Raw genomic sequence first — 22,003 nt, 5'->3', positions numbered from 1 at the left:
TAGCAATTAAAGCAGATTAAGCCTTAGGGAGAAAGAAAGAGTAAGAGGGAATGTCTGGCATAGTCTTTATACTATTTGATTACTTCATGCTCAGATAAAAACAGACATTGGGTAGGTGTAGTGAGAGGATGGGCAGCACTGCATCTGTCAAGAGGTAAGTACTTTTGGGCCTCCCCTGGTGGTGCAGGTGGTTGAGTGCTGTGCTATGAAGCTGTCCACAGCCTCTGCAGTGCCGGTTTGATCCCGGCCGGCCAGCAAGGGTCCCACATAGCGCAGCAGACCTCTCCTGTCGCACCCGCTGCTCCCCTCAGCAGTGTATTTCATCAGTCTGCCTGCTCTGTTCCCTGCTCTGTCTCTGGTGAATCCTCTCACCCTCCCATGAATCTGGCCTGTACACTGGTTCTTGTATAAAATAAATAAATAAATCTTTAAAAAAATTAAAAAAAAAAGAGGTAAGTACTTTTAATTGTGGTGTCTTCCATACACTCTTCACTCACCCTCCCACAGCCAATTAAATTAGTCTCTGGCATAGGGCCATAAGTATTATTTACTTTGGCCCCCATTTTGACTCTGGTCAGAATTGAAAATTACTGCTAACTCAAAAGGAAAAGGGGCCAGGGAAGCAAAGGACAGTAGAGACTAGCACTTGCTAGTGTATATTTCTTGCCAGGTATGATGATAGGAGCAGGACACACTTAATCTTGCCATCTGTAAAGAGGTTAATGTGTCCATCTAAAATAAAAAGCACATGGCCTCCCCGGTGGCGCAGGGGGCTGAGCACAGTGCTGTGAAGCTGTCCACAGCCTCTGCTGCACCAGTTCGATTCCCGGCCGGCCAGGGAGATACCCACATGGCGCAGCAGACCTCTTATGTCTCACCCGCTGCTCCCGTCAGCAGTGTATTTTGGTCCTTCTGCCTGTTCTGCTCCCTGCTCTGTCTCTGGTGAATTCTCTCACCCTCCCGCACCTCTGGCCTGTACCCCAGTGCTTGTATAAATAAATAAAATCTTTAAAAAATAAAAAGCACAGGTAACTTGCCCAAGGTTACATAGCAAACAAGTAACAGATCTAGGATTTAAATCCACATTTGTCTGATACACCCCCAATGCATTATTTACACTATATTAAGTTGAAAAAAGCTTTGTTAGTCAAATAACAAAGCTATATGTGTATGAGGAGGTAACAAAAAAGAGAAAGTTTTACCCTCTTAACTTCATTTAGAGACATCTGCATACCAAGCCTTACTTTAAGTTTCAGAGTCCCAGTCTGCATATATATACTAAAGGCCTGAGTAGATGTATGGTTAAAATTCAGCCACTACAAGGGAGATTATATTCTGAAAATAAAACTGATCGCTCTTGGAAGTGTACTAATTCTCTATTATAAATAAAGTATTACTTCGCTAAAGAAGCTAAATGAAATTTGATCTTGTTGGGAAAACCCAAAATTAGACACCCCATTGAATTAAGGGACTAACTAGTTGGCAGAATAATCTGTGACCAAGCCACAGACGGTTATTTGCTGGTTGTATAATATCAGCAAGTTCCTTTAACTTTTCTGGAAAATTAAGAAACTGCCATGTGTTAAATAAGACTGCCCTTAAGATGAAATGAAGGACCATTATTCTCAAGTTTTCTTTCAAAGTGGCCCATTAGCATGGGGAAATGAATCATGGAGTAGTCTTAAAACTTGCTGAAACTAGAAAACCCTTTGAAGTCCCCACATTTATCCTAAAAACTACATTTAAGTTTCATATACCATGTTATCATTTAGCCATGATTTATTTGGATAAGAGAATAATCCTGGGACAAAATTGGTGTTCGTGGTTTTGACCATGACCTGGAAAACAACTGCAAACATTACAAAAGCAGAGAGGTCTGCAAAAGCATTTTGTAAACTATTAAATGCTAGCTGCATACATATATCATCATGTTATTACCATTTTCCAAAAGAAAGAATTAAAGCAAATCTTTAGGAAGAAACTAAAGTGGTCTGGATACTCTCTGAGGCTGTTACACTGTGCTTTTCACAATCCTGAAATCTTCCTTTTCCCAGTTTATTATACTGAGCATACATACAATGTGCCAGGCATCACATTTGAAACCACCAAACAGCTATTAATTAAAAAGTAGTCTCTGGTTTCTTGCAGTATGCACATTAAAGTGAAACACTGATATTAAGTAGGTAATTATAAGTAGGTGTGGTGAGTACTCTAAATGGAAAGTACAAGTTCTAAAGTGGAGAAAATAAATAGGGAAGTCCACAAAGAAAACTAGGTAACATTTCAATTTCTGACAACATTCAAGTGCATCCAATTCCTGGCACACTAGACACAATTAGGAATTTCTTCCAAAATCCAATAAAATCAGTCAAGAGTACTTGAGACTTCACTTATCTACAATGTTCAATATCAGGTTCAAATCCGGGCCATGTAGACCAAGTTTATTGCTCTATTTTTAAGGAAAAGAGGTTTTATTAAGCATTCCGAGTATAAACAAGGTGACTAATAGAAAAATGATTTTCCTGAAGAGACTAAATTTGTGCTTGTGTGAAAGTCGGATAAAAATAATACATCCACTCTTAACAATTAAGCATTGAAAGCAAAGTTTATTACCCTCAACCTGGAGCAAAGGTTCTGCTCTTGGCTTCATCATGTCACCCAAGACAATTCACACAATCTCTTGAACCTCACCTTACCCATCTATAAAATGCAGTCAAAACGAAACAGCAATGCTCTTTGCTCCCCCCCACCACATTCATGTACAGCATCCATTCAAAATAGTTTAAGATTTGAGTACTTAAAAGTCAAAGACTATAACATTCCCTCTACATTACTATTAGTCATTTTTATTTTTAATTAGCTATCATTTATAATTTATACCAAAATTGTATACTTAAATCTGATCAGATAGAAACAGCAGCACTGGATCGTGTCTGCTCAAAGTTAGAAATACGCAAAGAAAATGACTTTAATCTAAGAATTCCCAAATAATTAATTATCTTTATTTACTCTGCTAAGACATCATTTACACCAACTCATACTGAGCAGAAATACAACGTACTCTTCAAATTTCGGAAAATTCCATTTGGAATTCTAGCAAAAACTGGTTCTATTCCCATTTCAGATAAAAGCATCATGTGTTAAGCTCCCTCTCTACCACTTCCTCTCAGCTGAGTCTCTCCCCAAGGAGTTCACTCACAGCAGAGAACAAAAGGGAGGGGGAAGATCAGGCTCTGCGTCCACATTGGAGGCTCTGCAAAATATGAAAGTTCACACCAAAACCCTTTCACATTTCCCTTTTTTTTTTTTTAGATTTATTTATTTATACAAGAACTGGGGTACAGGCCAGAGGTGCGGAAGGGTGAGAGAATTCACCAGAGACAGATGGGGAGCAGAACAGGCAAAAGGACCAAAATCACTGCTGAGGGGAGCAGTGGGTGAGGCAGGAGAGGTCTGCTGCACCATGTGGGTATCTCCCTGGCCAGCCAGGAATCAAACCGGTGCTGCAGAGGCTGAGGACAGCGCTGTGCTCAACCCGCTGCACCACCAGGGAGGCCCCACATTTTCTTTTTTGATTCAACAAATGCTCTAGCACTCCTGAGATCTTCCAACATATTTTCAAGAATTAATAAGAGGAAAACAGTGGAAGACAACATAATCTAACACTCCTCCAAGGTTCTTGGTGCATCAACTATGTCTAAACTGTTCAACAATGACTAAGAATTTGTCAAGCAGGTGAATGTCTTTTTTTATATATATGTAAACTTGTTTTAATTTAAGAGATCAAAAAATTTAAGTCCTCATACCACCTATATATTTTATTCCAGGAATCCTCAGTTTAGAAACTTGGATAAGGAAGAGCAAGGGCAATCACCTCTCCCTGTCAGAGAAAAAAATGACACTTCAAATTTTTTATTTACCTCTTACAACTTGGAATAGATGCTAGTTGCCAGTTGAAAGATAAAAGAAAACAAATGACATAAAGATTTTTAATTTAAATAAAATTAAGCTTTTGTTACTTTACAAAATTTCTGTTTTAAAAAATAAAGAATTCTTTGGCCTATCTTCTCTGAATAAAAACTGTCTCCTTTCCTGCTTTCAAAAGTGCATCAATAATACCTTATTTATGTATGTGCCTCTTCTAGTCTAAACCTCACAAAAACAATGAGGTAGAGTATTACACATGGCCCTTTTGTAGGTTTTTATTTTTTATTTTTTTATTTTTTTTAGATTTATTTATTTATTTATACATGCACTGGGTACAGTCAGAAGCGCGGGAGGGTGACAGAATTCACCAGAGCCAGAGCGGGGAGCAGAGCAGGCAGAAGGACCGAAGTACACTGCTGAGGGGAGCAGCGGGCGGCAGGAGAGGTCTGCACGCCATGTGGGACCCTCTTCCGGTGGCCAGGGAGCAGCCGGGGATTGAACCTGCACTGCACAGGCTGCAGGCAGCCTCGCAACCCAGCGCTCAACCGCTGCGCCACCAGGGAGGCCCCTTTTGTAGGTTTTTAAACTAAGGCTTAAGAAGATTCAGAGACTTGATCAACTAGATGCCATCCTTACCAAATGATTCCTCCAAAATCTAAGCTCTTTTGCCCTCTGAAAAATGGAGGACAATGGGCCTCCCTGGTAGCGCAGCGGTTGAGCGCAGCAGTTGAGCGCTGGGTTGAGAAGGTGCCCAAAGCCTCTGCAGCACTGGCTCGATCCCCAGCCACGGGCGAGGGTCCCACATGGCACGACAGACCTCTCTTGCTGCGCCCACTGCTCCCCTCAGCAGTGTATTTCATCAGTCTGCATGTTCTGTTCCCCACTCTGGCTCTGGTGAATTCTCTCACCCTCCTGCGCCTCTGACTGTACCCAGTGCTTGTATGTATAAATAAATAAATAAATAAATCTTAAAAAAACAAAAAACATGGAGGACAATGTACTTCTTGAAGTTGTTATATTTTCTGCCACTGTAGATTATTTACATTTTCTAGAATTTATATAAACAGAATCATCTAATCTGTTAGATTTTGTTTTGTCTAATCATCTAATCTGTTAGACTTTTTTTTGTCTAGCTTTTGGTTTTTTATTTTAACATTTATCATTTTTAGACAATATTTCCTTCCCCCCACCCCCTCAGATTGAGTCCCCATAGAATCTCCTTCCCCAAGGCACCCATGCACCATCACCACAGTCCCCTGTGCTCCTCCCTCCCTCCCTCTCACCCCTCTGCCTCCTCCTCCCTGCAGTATATCTCTGATTTGTAATTGTCTGTTTTTGCTTTGTTGTGGTTTGTACTGTTAATTATTATTTTTTTTACACTGATGTCTTATTTGGTTCCCCTATATTCCTGTTATAAGTGACACCATCTGATATTTTTCTTTTTCCTTCTGGCTTATTTCACTGAGCATAATTCCTTCTAGCTCCATCCATGTTGCAGTGAATGGCATGAGTTTATCTTTTTTGATTGCTGAATAATATTCCACTGTGTATATATACCACATCTTCTTGATCCAGTCATCTGTTTTTGGGCATTTGGGTTGTTTCCAGGTTTTACCTATTGTAAATAGAGCTGCAATAAACATAGGGGTACAGGTGTTCTTTTGAATCACTGTTTTTGTGTCCTTTGGGTACATCCCTAGTAGTGGAAGTACTGGAATTGCTGGATCGTATGGTAGAAATGCAAATCAAAACCACACTGAGATACCACCTTACACCAGTAAGAATGGCACATATCAAAAAAACAAGCAACAACAAATGTTGGCGGGGATGTGGTGAAAAAGGAACTCTCCTACATTGCTGGTGGGAGTGCAAACTGGTCCAAGCATTGTGGAAAGCTGTCTGGAGATTCCTCAGACTTGTCTAGCTTTTGAACTCAGCATAATTATTTTGAGGCATTCATGTTGTTCTATGTGTCACTAGTTCATTTCTTTTTACTATTGAGTAGTATTTCACTGCCTGAAGGTACCAAGACCTTTTTATCCAGTGAAGGGACACTGGGATTAATTTATAATTTTTGACTATCATGAATAACGCTGCTTTGAACGATCACATATAAGCCTTTGTGTGGATATATGTTTTCATTTTTACTCTTAGGTAAATTCCAAGGAGTGGAACTGCTCCATCATATGGTGGGTACATGTTTAACTGCCAAACTTCTGTCCAAAATGGCTTTTTTACATTCCAAATATCATTATATAGCACCTTTAAAAGTACTAAACATCACAAGAGATTAGCAATTCTAAGTCCTATAAGAGCTGTGTATTCTAAAGTCAGGAAGCATTTAATGTAGAAGATTCGTATATTAAAAAAAAAAAAAAGATGGTGATGCATCTCAATGCAGCCACTCTTGCCTGTGAGTAACTTGTGGGTATAAGATCTTAAATTCCATCTGGAAGTATCTATTGAAATATATCTAATATAAGATAAACGCATGTTTTGGAAGCCTAACACATAAAGAAAAGGAAATCTTTAATAGGTAGCAATAAAATTGATACAAGCAATCACAGTAACAGCTCACTTGAACATTATCTACCAGTCAGGCACTATACTAAGATTTACAATACAGCCACTTTAGATATTATTCATCTTATTGGTGAACAAACCAGAAGCAAAGAGGAATTAAGAACGTGGCCCCAAGCCATATAGCTTATAAAAGTGGAACTAACTCCAGACATCACTTTTCATAACTACACTAATTCATTTCATTACTGCATCTTTAAGTTTCACATATCTTCCAGTCTATTTATCTCTAAAGCTGAATGATACCTTCCCTCAAACACATGTTTCTAATTTTGTACTCATCAAACAACTTTCTGGTATTTATCTGTTTTTCCAAGCTCATTCTCTAGTTGACAAAGATGGGTTGATCAGTCAAAAGGACTAAAAAGAAAACCTTGGCAGTGATAGGATACATTATGAAACCATGTATTCTGGTTTTGAACATTAATTTAGTCCCTTTGATTAATCATAGAGGCATCAATATCCTCTTCTGAGAGTTACCATAATAGAGGAAAAACTGCCAACTCAGTCAATAGTCCTGCACAAGTCTACAACTGCTAAAATCAACTCTATACCTAGAGAGCTAACCAAAAAAAACCAAGCAAACAAAAAGCAAAAGTTAATGCTAGGGCCTCCCTGGTGGCGCAGCGGTTGAGCGCTGGGTTGCGAAGCTGCCCGCGGCCTCCGCGGCACCCCAGCTGCTCCCCGGCCACTGGAGGGGCCTCTGCGGCGCCGGTTTGATCCCCGGCTGCTCCCCGGCCACCAGAGGAGGGTCCCACATGGCGCGCAGACCTCTCCTGCCGCCCGCTGCTCCCCTCAGCAGTGTACTTCGGTCCTTCTGCCTGCTCTGCTCCCCGCTCTGGCTCTGGTGAATTCTCTCACCCTTCCGCGCTTCTGACTGTACCCAGTGCATGTATAAACAAAACAAACAAACAAATAAAAAAATAAATAAAACATGCCTCTATTAAAAAAATTTTTTTTAAAATAAATAAATAAAAGCTAATGCTAGTGTTAGAAAATATCTGGCTGATAGAAATACTATATATGCGCTGAAAGCACTCTCACAGTAGCCATTTTCCTTCTCCAGCAGAAAAAAAAAATATTGCAAACTTCTAGTGTTTTTGGAGTAAGGGTAAAGAAGACAAAAAGGCAGAATTATATTTTAAAAAGTTAAGAAAAAATATCTCACCTAAGTAGAAGTTGCATATTGTTCAGAACTGTCTTGCTATTTTGGAAGCAACAGACAAGTGGCAGGTCTTACTGATGGGTGAGAATTTCCTCCCCTATCTCCCATTCTATACCCTGCAATCCTGCAAGACCTACTAATCTGGGAGAAGTCAAACTGGTTTTCCATTTCCTCCCCAAAGGTTGGCATGCAAATTCTTCCTAGATTCATGGTCTCAGATAAAACAAACCAGCAGATTCTTTGGCTTGATACCAGTCTTGCCAGTCCTTCCACTTCTTAAATGTCTACAGGTTTACTGTTTTCCATGGTTCACAGCCTAGCCTCCTCTCCCAAGTTCAATTTTTTGTCTTTACATGGTATCAGCAGTGGTGATTCTCAGAGGAAGACATAACTAGAAGTCATGCACTAAGAACACCAAAAAATGGAAAACCGGCCCATTCAAAACTGGGAAGTGATAGTGAGAAAGGAGAATGGTCACTGTGATGCTCCTTTCCCATCAGGAGAGCTGAAAACATGGTATCTTCAGGGGAGACTTGGGTTTTGGTGTGGTGAAGGAAGAAGGATGGAAGATTTTTTGAAGCACAAGTTAAGTACACCTTTAAGTAGCATGGATTTTGTATAGCAAACATGAGTAAGAAAGAAGGAGCTATAACTAACTTACATTTTTTAAATCATTGATTCAATTTTCTTCAATTTTCATAGTCCTTTTCTGAAAATACACCTCAACCTCCATTTAGTCTCATTCAATAGTCAAAAATACAAATTATTAAAGTTTCAGTGATTTGTGACTTCATCTCAATTTTTCCTATATGTGAAGGTCAAGGGAAAGAAGAAGGGCACACCAGTCACAGGATAATAACTGTTTGGCTGACAAACGGCAGACATAAAAGGGAAGACAAAAAAATACATGTACGTGTCTATGCATGTGTTACATATGTAAGTCACCAGATGGACTGGCCCCAACTATACAAAAGGGAAAGAAGCTTTGTTAAAATGTATGGGCCTCATAAGTATTCTACCAAGGAAGATATTTTGTTTATTCTGACCATTTTGAGCTGCAGTCAACTTTGAAAGAGTAATACAAATGACAAACTCTAGTTGTTTTTATGGTTTACTTCAAGAAGTCTACAGGGCTTCTTGAACAGGGCAACATCCCTAGTCATTTGAAAATAGATAAGCTCTGATATCTGCCATAATGCTTCAAATATGTGTAATTCATCAACATTTAATACAGATAGAAGCAAATTGACCCTTTCAGGACTTTAAAAAAATGTATAGCATCACAGCATCTTCATGCTGAAAGCAATCATTAAGATTATACACACTCATTCCCACAGGCAGACCCACTACCATACTGTTCTTTCCTTATACATTCAACTCTAAATCCCACACGCAGCTGAAGTTTGTTCACAAAGTTTCACAAATGTGCTGAAGTTCTGTAAGTTAATAAGCATGCTTATTAAGTCCCATCATAAAATAACTTACTTCTAGAGAAAAAAACCTTAGAGGTAGCATATTCTAAATGAAAGTGCCCTTTCCTTTAGAAATTAGAAATTATTAGAACAATTATTAGAATTATGAGAACAATTATTAGAATAATTTCCATTTAGAAATTATTATCTCCAAGTGTCCAAAAGAAGAAATACTACCTATTTAGAACAAAATTACATATGGAGTAGCTTAGGACCTGAATCATTAAGCACTAGTGGTTTTTAGCAGTGCTCAGAGGGACATAAGCTACATGTCACAAACAAGGAAATGAGGAATATATCTCTTCAAGATAACCTAAAATCTGCCATACGGAAGTCCAATTGCATTTCAGTATTGAAACTGGAAGGAGCAAAGGGTAATACTGTACACAAATTGAGATTTACCCATTATGTCTCCATGTGCACTGAATGTCAGCTTGAAAGTCTAGGAGAATGAGAGAGAGCAACCTGATAGCACTCATTCAATAGAGAAGAAAACTTACATTCTAAGAGGTTCAGTGGCTTCTAAGAACTAATAATTTCCATTCAAAGACAGTTCCACAAAGCTATTTGGTCCATACATATTAGGAAGGAGAATTGATGCCAGCCAGATACTTCTTCCAGTGTTAACCAATACAATCACTTTTTGGTTAAATCATTAATAATTCTGATAGTCCAAAATTCAATCCAACAATCACACTGACAAAACCATTTCTAACTTGCAAAGCTGTTGACACCTGTACTATGCAAACTCATGAAAAGGAGAGCCCTGGTACACAATTCGAAATACCTGTTGGGTATCTACCAATATGAGCAATTTCTGAGTTATGTATCATTAAATTTAATAATAAATGAGTAAATTCATTCACATTCTCTACCCCACTTCTTTTCCTGCTTCTCCTATCTTCTTCCCCATCTTCCTTCTCCCACCCCAATAGTATGTGGCAGGGGTCTGCAAACTTTCCCTGTAAAGGACTAGACAATAAATAGTTTAGGCTTTTTGGGGGGCTCTGCCATGGTAGCACAAAAGTAGCTATAGACAATCTGTTAATGAATAGGTGAGGCTGCATTTCAATAAAACTCTTCACAAAAACAAGAACTGGGTCAAATTTAGCTCACAGTGCCATAGTCTGCCAATTCCTGGTTAAAAAGCAGCAGTTCTCCAACTTTAGTCTGTATATCCATAATACCTATAGAACTTAATAATACACAGATTACTGGGCCCCTATCCTGTAAGTTTCTGATTCAGCAGGTATGAGTGGGGCTTGAATTTTTAGTAAGTTCCCAAATTATGTTGATGTTGCTGGTCCACAGAGCACACTTTGAGAACAAGTGGTATAGAATAATGAGTGCACTCAGTGGAAGGCTGGAAATGTGATGAACAATTAAATCACATGCTATAAATTTTACTGTTAATTTTATAGAATATTTCATATGCAGACTTACTGTTAAGTGCCATAATATTATCTGTTCCTGGATGATGGAAATTTATTCCCATGCGTCCTAAAAAATGAAGTAATTTTATTTTGAGTACAAAGAATACTTAATATAATCATTTCAATACATAGTAAAATATGAACATTACAAAAAGCTAAAATAATCTATAACAACGTTATCAACAACCACAATCATTATAACAGTTTTAAAACAAGTCATAAGACATACACATGAAAAGCCTTAAAACAAAGCCAAATCTCAATAACAAATAAATAAAACAAAATAAAACAAAAAGAAGCTTCTATTAAAGGAAAATTTGTCACCAGAACAAGACTATGTTTCAGAAAGAAGAATTCATGTTCTGGTTTTAGTTAGCTGTGTCACTGCTCATTATTTTCAGATAATCAAGACCTCATTTGAATTCGTTTATCATCAAATACTAGCATCCAAGAGAACTAGATGTGATTTGCTCTAAAATAATTTTCAATTCTGAGATATTCAAATTGCACATTAGATAGCCAGTCATTGAAAACTCATCAGGAGCTCAAAATCACTGCCCACCAGAAGTTAAAGAAATAGCAGATAGATAAGAGTCTCTTCATTCTGACCAAGGAATGTTTCAGATGTGGAAGTGATACCTAAAGGCTAAGGATGTTCCCTAAACATTCCTAGAATAGTAAAGGGTTATCAAGAAAACCAAGCAAATTTAGTTGATCCTCATCCAACTTTTTATTTCCTATGCTACAATCATTTATTGTAAAGAATTATGTAGTTTATAACCACTACAGCAAATAAGAGTTTTGGTATGTTTCTGGAACTACTTATGTTCCCAAATTTAAAAAGGTACCCCTTTCTGCCCCTTTTCCAGAAGTTGGATCCTTTTTTGGATGCTTCCCATTAGGTCAGCCTGGAAAGATGAAATTGAAAGCAAACTCAGTAGTTTTCTAATTATCATCCTCTATCCCACACTTCTGATGAATTTTCATTAAAGATTCAGTAAAATAAGAGCCTTAAGTAGAGTGTTTTGCAGATGAAGGCATCATGACTTGCTGAAAAGCAGAAAACTTTTTGCCTTTCCCTAATTCTATTGGTCTCTTCTATTTCGACAGATCTCTGGATCAAAGTCAACAAAAGATTTTATAAGAAACTCGAAGTCATTGCAAGACCCATCAAAACCAATTATTTTAATATGATCTAATCATTTTCCCAACAAAACGCAAATTCTTTTCAATAAAACCACTTATGGCTTCTTTAAACTAGTTTCTTTACTTATTCAAAAATTAATGTTTAGGTAATAAAATGGATTATCTTTTTACTGGAGAAAACATAGACAATATAGAAAAATGAAGAAACGGTCACAAGCCAAAGAAAAGCAGTTTCATCATTTTGATAGATAGTCTTCCAGTTAGGGAACGTGCATGTAAAGGATTCTAAGGTTGGAATTATATCATAATTTTATTTTTCACTTAATATATGTGTTAAGTTTTATAGTTATTATAGGATTTTAGGGGAGAAAGAAAAAATATAACAGCAAAAGAAAAACTGATCCTAAATTCAGATAGGGCATTCCTTTTTTCCTTCCTTTTGTCCAACCAATACTGCTGTTTAATCAGCTGTGAAAATAGAATCAAGTGTGTGACATCTGGTGATTTGTGTTAATGCAGTCTGGTGCTGCCAGCGTGACATTTTGTCACCTGTCCATGGTCTGCTATTTTAAAATTGTTCTTGTCAGCTAGCTATCTTTTAAGTATAGTGTAAAATATAAGGTTTCGAAAACTGGAAGGCACACTTGGTTTTACTGAGTCAAATAATGCTGGAGAAATCTGAGACTGTGTCCCACTTTCACCACTGCATAGGGCTGATAAATGGGGGTGAAGAAGATGAAGGGAGAGGTTAGAGAATAGGTGACGTATGGTTACTCAGACTAAAAATCATGGTCTCGAAAGCTCAATTCACATTCATATTTTTAAAAGTTAGTTATAAGAAATTACCTCTACTTTTATTCAAAGTGCCAGAGTCCAATTAAACCCATACTTTCATATGTCCAAAATAAAAATTCAAATTTTAAAAATTCATAATTACAAAAGTCACCTCTTTACTTCTGCAATATGTTATGAGATAGGGAACAACTGCTGTATCTTCTTCTAATCATCCTCCTTGCTCTTAAAAGTGAAGTCCTCAGAGAGCTCCACACAAGAGAATGTGAGTGTTGCATTCCAGAAAAGGTCCATATTCTACGGGATTCTAATTTTCTACCAATTTTCTCTATAAAGTTGAAGATACATTCCTTCAGAAAAGTATCCACAAGATATAATTATATGATATATAAGAATATAATAAAATTGTGTTTAGATCCTTTTTAAGGAAAAATCATAAAAGTTCAATGCAATAATATTCCAAATATGTTACCAATAACCAAGAAGTAAAAGTTGTGAGGTCCTCAGACCTGAGTGAGGTCAAATCCTAGTTTCTTCACATATTAGTAGTGGATAATTTTTGGCAAGTTATCAATACACGTGTGCTTACATTTTCTCATTTTAGATTATAATCTAGAACAATTAAATTGGAGTTTCTGGAGGTACCTAGTATTAAAATACCCATAATAATTTTCTTTTAAAAATCTTAGGAAATTACACTACTATATTTGAAGGATTATTGGGCAAATTAATAGGGGGTACATGTTCACAAAAAAAAAAAAAATCACACAACTTCTACCTTCTATACCCCTCTTCCAGGAATGTATAGAACTCAGACTCCATGCCCCAACCATTTGTGGAGTCTGCTTTTATACAAGACAAACTGGTGCAGGTTGAAAGAAAGTAGCACAAAAATAGAAGTGGAGCAATGATAAAAACTATAGGATTAAGAGCAGTGTATTTTTCTGGAACAAACAAAACTTAAATGAAAGTGCACTTTTTCTAAAACTAGGGGAACTCTACATTCCACAAAAGGTGCCAATTTGTGCAAAGTTTTAAAATATTAAAGTTGCAATGAATTAAGAAAAAATGCCTTTATCACAACAATGAAGTGGCATTTATCTCTTCCAAGTTTCTGTCAATTTAAATATTTTAACTCACTAAAGATAGTTATTTTTTCCCAGATTCAGTACAGATTTGAAAAGCAAACCCTTCAATATCAGTTCTCAACTGACACCTGTTCTTTTCATTTTTCAAATTTCAGTTCCATGAAAGAGAACTGAGAAAGAGAAAATTCAAATATTTAAACACATTTCTTCAGGCACTACTCCCAAGTAGTTAGCCAGCCTCATCATCTGTCGTAAGAAGACTACTCTGGAAGAGAGAGAAAGGTGACTCCTTTCTGTTTCTTACAAAGATGTCTGCTTGCTGTGCTTCCCCAGTCAGGGGAGAGTCACTTACAATGCCAAAACACCGAGGCTGGTATTTCCCTATTATTCTTTGCTCTCATTACTTTCTTCTCTTTGAACATTAATCCTAAGGGAGGGTATGATTAATCAAACCTAATAAACCCAGGTTTTCACAGGGATTCCCCAGTGGTGAGGTGAACCCTCACCATTAGCAAGCAGGTCATGGGGCAGCTGTCAGGAGGGTAGAAGGATGAGCATTTTTCCCTGTCTCTTATCCTACTTCTTCCATTAGAGTTAGAGAGTCCTTCAGTCTATTAGATATGAGAGCAAAGAACAATTCTTCCTACTTAAGCTTCATTCCTGTCTCAACCAATCCAAAGATTTCTATGTTTAGAAGAGTTTCTTTTTTTTTTTAATTTTTTTAAATAGTATTTTATTTTTAAAGATTTATTTATTCATACAAGCACTGGATACAGTCAGAAGCGGGGGAGGGTGAGAGGATTCACCAGAGCCAGAGCGGGGAGCAGAGCAGGCAGAGGGACCGAAGTACACTGCTGAGGGGAGCAGCGGGCGGCAGAGGGGAGCAGCGGGCGGCAGGAGAGGTCTGCGCGCCATGTGGGACCCTCCTCCGGTGGCCGGGGAGCAGCCGGGGATCGAACCGGCGTCGCAGAGGCCGCGGGCAGCTTCGCAACCCAGCGCTCAACCGCTGCGCCACCGGGGAGGCCCTGTTTAGAAGAGTTTCCATTAGTTCATCACCTTTCCCAAAACCCTCCTTTTCTCTTGGAAGCATTCTCTTACATGAACAATAGAAAAATTCTCACATAAAATATGGTAAGAGATAAGTAATTATCAAAATGCTTTTCTGTTATAGTTAAGAACTATAGTTTGACATCTTTAAGAAGCAAAAAATAAAATGCCTAATTTTTATTTAAATAAGGGTCTTGTGATCAGATCAAGATGCAAAGACATTCTTCTGTATACATTTAAAAAAAAAAACTCAATTTTTTCCTCTATTACTTAACTTTTCCTCTATACACTTAACATTAATTTTTATCATGGGAGAGGAGATAAGGGGAGATTTTAACACTTATTACAAGTATCTTCAGTGTTGACCTAGACTAACTACAATATGATTAGAAAACCGCTTAAGCTCTTTACTACAGTAAACAAGTTTTATTAGTTCCTGAACTTATTATTCTGTCATTTTCCACACTCATTCTCCCTTCACCCACAACCATCAAGATAATAGTTAAAGTGATTTCTTATTAAATGCATTTCTAAGATAAAACATCTTAGAATTTAACTGTGAACATATTTTCACCACATTCACTTAAGTGATTCATTTTTCATGAATATGATAAACTATTTTATTATATGCTCTGTATTATTCAGATATACAGTTTTGGGAATCAACGTAATCTAGGAGGATTTTTTTTTCTTTCTTTTTAAAGGGGTTTTACAGAATGACAATTTATCCTCAATAACCACTATTTATCCATGGCAAATGCAAAATTCCAATAATTTACATTTGAAAGTTTTCAACATTAGTTACAGACTATCTAGTTCCAAGGAAGTAAATATTGTAGGGATATAAGGGTCACTCAGACCAGCCAGCAGGCATACCAACACCATCTCCAAAAAAAATTAAAAAATAAAAAAAAATCATAGGTATCATTTGAGCAGTTTTTGGTGTCAGGGATTTTTTTTTTTTTTGATCTTCACTCTGACTCTATAAAGTATGTACTCTATTTTATTGATGGACTCTGAAACTGTGAACAATTTTACTATTTCTATAGATCAATAGACAACTAAGGCAGAGTCAGAATTCAGACCCAGGTTTGAATGACTGCAAAGTCAGAAAGACAGCTATAATTTCATCTCATATACAGAGAACATAAAATATCTAAAGGGATGTTAACAAAAATAAAAATCTTTGCTATTTCGATAGTGTCTCAGGTGAGCTTTTCACTTTTCTTTTTGTCTTTTAATGTACTCTCTGAATTTCTTTAGTGAGCAAGAATTTTTTTTCTTAAAGAAAATTGAGCTCCAGAGAAAAATTCCAAAACAAGCATACAAAAAAACCCCAGTAACTCTGTAACTTGAGTTTGAGACTCTCAAAATAAGTGTTCCCATATTTATGTGGGAGAAGCAAAAACTGAACGTAAGAGGAAAAATCAGGAGGAAGAGCAGGAAGTATTTTTTGACAGACTCATACAGAAGCCATATGGTAGGTTCCCTAATCTCCCACCTTTCTCTTAAAGCTCACCTAGATGTTTACATCTTTTGACCCTGAGACTCTCTCTAAGAATACTATAAAGAAAACTATGTGCAACAACTCATCCCCAGCAGTATTAACTATAACAGGAGAAAAAGCTGGACCAACTTTAACACCCAAAGGTAAGGCCTATCAATAAATTACAAAGATCAGATAAAACATGGATGTTTATTATGTAAGGTATAGAAATGAAGAATGCTTCTTGTGTTTTTAGTTATCTTTTGGTTTTTGTAATTTTCTCGATTAAAGAAAAAAATACTATCTTTTCTTCAAAATGCTAGCATCATAACTATTATTAGCAGTAATAAGAATCAAACACATGGTGTCATAAGCCAGACCTGAAAGTCTCCCAGCTGGTAAAGGAAGGCAGGGAGCTCAAACACCCTAACCGGAAGATAATGACAAAGTAATATAATTGACCACAGGAAGTGGTCCATTCATAGGAAATCACTTTGGTGTTATAAACTAAGATGATGTAATGCAACCATACTAACCCATAAAAAAGTATGTATTAGGTGTCTTCCAACTTCCTAGTATATATTATAACTATAACATAGTGCAGAAGTTGAAAGCCCACATTTGCAAGAATAATGGAGAAACTTATACAGAGGTAGTTGAACATGCAATTAAAAAAGAGGGTTTCACAAATACAATAAGGTATTTACATTATCCTATAGTGAGGTACCCTCCTTACACTTTGCCAGTGCAAGTCTCACAAAGAACAGTTGCTTCTGCTTAAACAATATTCACAAAATTCTGGAAGTTTTTTTTGTAGACTGTAATCTAAATCCTTTCATAATTTTTTATTGTTAGAACACAGATTAAGATGAACAGTTATGCATAAAGTAGGGTTGAAGAGTTTAGAATAATGAGAAAATTTAGAATAATGGTTGAGAAGGAAGACAAGTGCAACCTTAGAAGATACTAAAAACACAAAACAGTGTGTGAATAGCACCAGCTTCTTTTTTTTTAACACCATTCTCACTTCTAAGTGAAATATACTTCAAATTACCATGTGCCTAATCTTTTAACTGAAGAAAGACATGGTAACAGTGACTAAATATAACAATGAATACAGGAGATTTTTTTCCTACTTCTTTTTTTTTTTATAGAGGCATGTTTTTATTTATTTATTTGTTTGTTTGTTTTGTTTATACATGCACTGGGTACAGTCAGAAGCGCAGGAGGGTTAGAGAATTCACCAGAGCCAGAGCGGGGAGCAGAGCAGGCAGAAGGACCGAAGTACACTGCTGAGGGGAGCAGCGGGCGGCAGGAGGGGTCTGCACACCATGTGAGACCCTCCTCCAGTGGCCGGGGAGCAGCCGGGGATCGAACCGGCACCGCAGAGGCCGCGGGCAGCTTCGCAACCCAGCGCTCAACCGCTGCGCCACCGGGGAGGCCCTTTTTTCCTACTTCTGAGGGCCTTGAAATATAGCTTTTCTCAAAATTCTTTATTTTCTTTATTGTCTGTTAACTACCTTCTTTTCACGGAAATTGAGAGAAATAGAAGAAAATCTTGAGCGTGACAAGAAAATGAACAAGTGGTTTTCTAGTCTGGCTTGAGGAAATATACATCAGGTGTTTGTGGTCAGTCACACTCTATGTAAGGACCTGGTGAGAACCAGAAGAGACCAAATTCCTCACAACTCCAGATGACACAAGGGTTCATACAAGATGGGTAGCCCTGTGGTTAACTCTTCACAGTTTACAGACATTTGGCTCCAAACCAAGTATAGTGGATATTTCCACCGATAATTTCTATTATAGTAGTTCTAAATATCATAGGGCCCCTAATGCATCCTATAACCCAAAAGACAAACTAACTGTAATAATGACTATAGGTTTATTTTATTTATTTATTTATGCACACAAGAACTGGGGTGTAGGCCAGAGGTGTGGGAGGTGGGTGAGAGGATTCGCCAGAGTAGGGAGCAGAACAGACGGACTGACTGAAATACACTGCTAAGGGGAGCAGCAGGTGAGACAGAAGAGTTCTGCGTTATGTGGGTCATCTCCCTGGCCAGGGATGGAACTCATGCTGCAGTGGCTGGTGACAGAGTGATAGTGCTGAGACTTAAACCCTTGAGCCACTTAAACCCTTGAGCCACTTAAACCCTTGAGCCACCTGTGATAATGATTTACATCAGTTTTCATTCTGAATTTACATGGATCTAAAAACAGGAAGTCCGAATATTGCAGACTTTGGGACTTTTTGTCTTCTATTTAACCCAAAACATTTTTATATACTTTAATAGATTTTCCTTGTGTTTAGTATTAGAAAATTCAATGAGATACTGATTGCTCCTATGTCTGTGCAGTGATACTTGCTATAGTAGGAAAGTGATTACATCTTAACAGAATGGCACCCTCTTCTATGAAGTCTTTGGAGATTAGTTTACTAAATCTTTGTTCTAGTGTACTTGGAATTAAATGAATTATCCAGAGTCAGGTGAGGATTCCAAGTGTACAAAGCTCAAAAACTTGACTTCTGATCTCATGCTATAATCACAACCTCATCTATCCAAGACATACTTCTGCCAAACATTATTGATTAAAGCAATCAACCTTGATTATCATATGATTATTGTAGCTGAACCCAGATTTTAAAAAAATGCAATTTTAAATACAATCCACAATGCTTTTACAGAAGCAAAATAAAAACAAACAAACAAAAAACAAACAAACCCCCCCAAAAAAAATCACAATTATTAAAAAGCTGATTTTTTGTTTAAAACACCAAGCAAGGAATGGACATATGAATATTCCTAACCTGCAAAATGATTCCTCCACATTATATCAGCGAAACTCATTGGTGGGCCACTGGGAGGGTAGTGTTTACCTTTCAGAGGCTCATGATCAGTCCTTATCATATCCATTAAGGAGTTCTCCAACGAGTGCAAGTTAAAAGTGTCATAGGGCCTACTCCGGTCCTAAAAATAAAAAAAACAGAACAACAAAACAATACATGAAATTACTTCATAAATTGATACCATATCTTTGCTTCTTGCCATGGGATTGATGACGAATCAAAGTTCCATACAGTTCTAATAACACAGTCTTTCTGTTCTTTAAGAATAATGACTAGGCAGCATTAAGTTTAATTCAAGTTTCCAAATTAATTTGAGTGCACCTTTTTCTATAATCTTTTTCACGTATATGTCCCACAACTTCCAACAGACTTTCTCTCAAATGAAGTAGAAAATAAATTCAAATGGAAGACTCAAGTGAATTAGCTTTGCCCTCTGCCCTTCACCTACTGCCTCCACTATCAAATGAATATTCTATTCAATGGATAGAGATATTTTTTACTGAAGGAAGACCATAATTGAAAAATCTTAGTCTAAAAACTGAACCACTTTCTTGAAAAATCAAAGATACTATAGTTTCTATGTAATTGTACTAGACATCTTTAATATTTATTAATAAGTTTAATATTATCAGTAAGTTGTATTAATTAGATAGTTTATTAAAACTAAAATGTGTCTGCAGTACTAAAATTACCTTTTGTATAGCACTCACATGAAAAACTTTAACCAAAGTAGTATTTTTGTGTTAAATTCAAAAACATTTTGAAAATAGGGAATTAATGCAAGTTCAGTGAAAAAAAAATTTCACCCAAGTTTGTGGGAGACAAATTACTTTTAGTAGCCTGAGTCTAAAAGAAAGAGAAGTTCATGATCTAACTTATTATTATAAAACAGAATTAGTTTGCTTTTGTTAAAGAAAAGCAAGATAAACATACACCTCAGCAGTCACACCAAATCAAACTACAGGAATGACAGTATATTCAGGTTTATCCAGCCTTGAAAATGATTACTTAGCCTCTCTAAGAACAACAGAATAACAAAATGTCAAGATGAGCAAAATGAGATGCAATTGATTAAAAAAAACCTTCAGATACGGTGATTGTTTTCTACATTAAGTCAGTCCTGAGCTACAGACTCTATTGCCTTGAATATAACAACACAATTTGTCATTTACTCTGTATCAGGCTAAAATGAGTAAAATCTACTTGAAGATATTTGTTTGTAAACGTGTCAGATTCTAATTTTTTTTCCTTTTGTGTTACAATTCAGCTATGGATGTATATGAAACAAAACAAATGGAGATAATTTTTCTTCCCTCTTCCTTCCCTCCCCCACAAAAAGGATTGGGAAGCTATTTTCTTCTGGTTTCTGGAAACATGCTATTTATCTATGCAAAGAGACACAAAGGAAGGTGGCATTTCCTCAGCATTAAGAATATAGGAACAACTCAAAAGGTTCCTAAATGCAGTATGTATGCATACGGGTCCTAAGGAAGAGCCCTGAACTAAGAACCAGGCAGCAAGAGTGCTAGAAAAATTAAATCAATTGAGGACTTACAGGTACATCATGATGTACCTTTCCAGCCTGTGACTGACATCCCTCCCTTTATACAAATGAAAAAACTGAACTAGATTAACTCGAAAATCTCTTTCAGCCCTGTACTTTTTTTTTTTAACTCAGAGATGAGGAATTGGGTGCAGGACCCAAGTGTTTTTATTTTTTTTTAAGATTTATTTATTTGTTCATACAAGAACTGGGTACAGGTCAGAGGTGTGGGGGATGAGAGGATTCACCAGAGACAGAGTGGGGAGCAGAACAGGCAGACTGAGTGAAATACACTAATGAGGGGAGTAGCAGGCAAGTCAGGAGAGGTCTGATGCGCCATGTGGGTTGCTCCCTAGCCGGGGATCGAGCTGGTGCTGCAGTAGCTGCAGATAGCTTCATAGGTTGCATCTTTTTTATTTTTTTTTTGAAAAAGAAAAGTTTTTTTATTATACCTCCACTTCCTTTTTTCCAATGTTATTCCTTTTTTTTAAATTTTAATTTTATTTTTATATTCCCCATACAATTGCAACCCCCTTATTTTGACCCCATTCCCTCCTTTCCCTGCCCCCCCACCCCCCATTCAGTGTCTCTGGTTCATAGTTGTTTGTTGATTTTGATTTTTACTTTCTTATAGTTATTCTTTTTCCTGGTCTCTTATTGCATCTTAACCCCTTGTGCCACCACGGAGGCCCAGGACACAAGTGTTTTTAAATGCACAGATGGAAATCTTATTCGTCCACTCTCCTACCAGTTCTGGGGAATTTGAATGTTGTAACCTAGTCCCTGAATGCTAGAACTAATAGAGAGAAACATAACCAATTAAAATAAGTTTGTGACAGGTTTTTTGACAAACGAATGTATACAGTATAAAGGAAACTAAGTTACATCTACTTGCAAAAAATATACTTGTATAATGCGTATTATAATTTTAAAAATCAGATTCTATAAGGTCCTAAGTGTTTTGATACTGGACCTGCCATCTGACCAGGTATGAAGCTTGTCTTTAATTATTCCCTAAGTCCTCTGTTTTCTCACTGATAAGATGGGATTTTTACCTTTGAGGATTAGGTTGAAGTTATTTAACTATTTATTCACTCTGTTTGCCAAAGAGCAAATTTCTCAGTTTACTGCTACCCTTCCTTTTTTTTTTTTTTTGATATTCCAAAATCTTATCCTGGTTATTTTTTTTAATATTTTATTTTATATAATACTTACATCATTTTTCATTTTTGCACAATGTATGCATTTTCATTTTGGTTATATTCCCCATACAATTGCACCCTACCCTTCCTTTTTACCTCCACCCTATTTTTTTTTCTTTTTAACATGCATCACTTATCTGTAAATAGTAGTATAAAATTTCTATGTATCACCACCAGATGGGAAAAAGACGTGGAATATTTTCTTTGATTCTCCATTTTGGTCTCCATAAAATCCATGAATATCTATCTGTCTTTTACTTAAGGTCTCTCT

General features: G+C 36.9%; 1 protein-coding gene across 5 annotated transcripts in view; it reads right to left on the bottom strand.

The window, feature by feature from the left end:
- Positions 1-22,003, bottom strand: part of CPEB3 (cytoplasmic polyadenylation element binding protein 3) — a gene marked incomplete at both ends in the record, with an annotated part of 144,829 nt that overhangs the window by 87,732 nt on the left and 35,094 nt on the right. For 3 of the 5 annotated variants that reach the window (XM_084246395.1, XM_084246391.1, XM_084246392.1), the window contains 2 exons: positions 10,588-10,644; positions 18,949-19,108. In XM_084246395.1, the coding sequence (XP_084102521.1) occupies positions 10,588-10,644; positions 18,949-19,108 (217 nt within the window). The remainder of the gene's footprint in view (positions 1-10,587; positions 10,645-18,948; positions 19,109-22,003) is intronic. The other 2 variants (XM_084246393.1, XM_084246394.1) reach the window with 1 other exon arrangement.

Source organism: Talpa europaea (assembly GCF_964194135.1).
Source record: "Talpa europaea genome assembly, chromosome: 10".
Taxonomy (NCBI): domain Eukaryota; kingdom Metazoa; phylum Chordata; class Mammalia; order Eulipotyphla; family Talpidae; genus Talpa; species Talpa europaea.
This window is presented reverse-complemented; position numbering and strand designations above follow the sequence as displayed.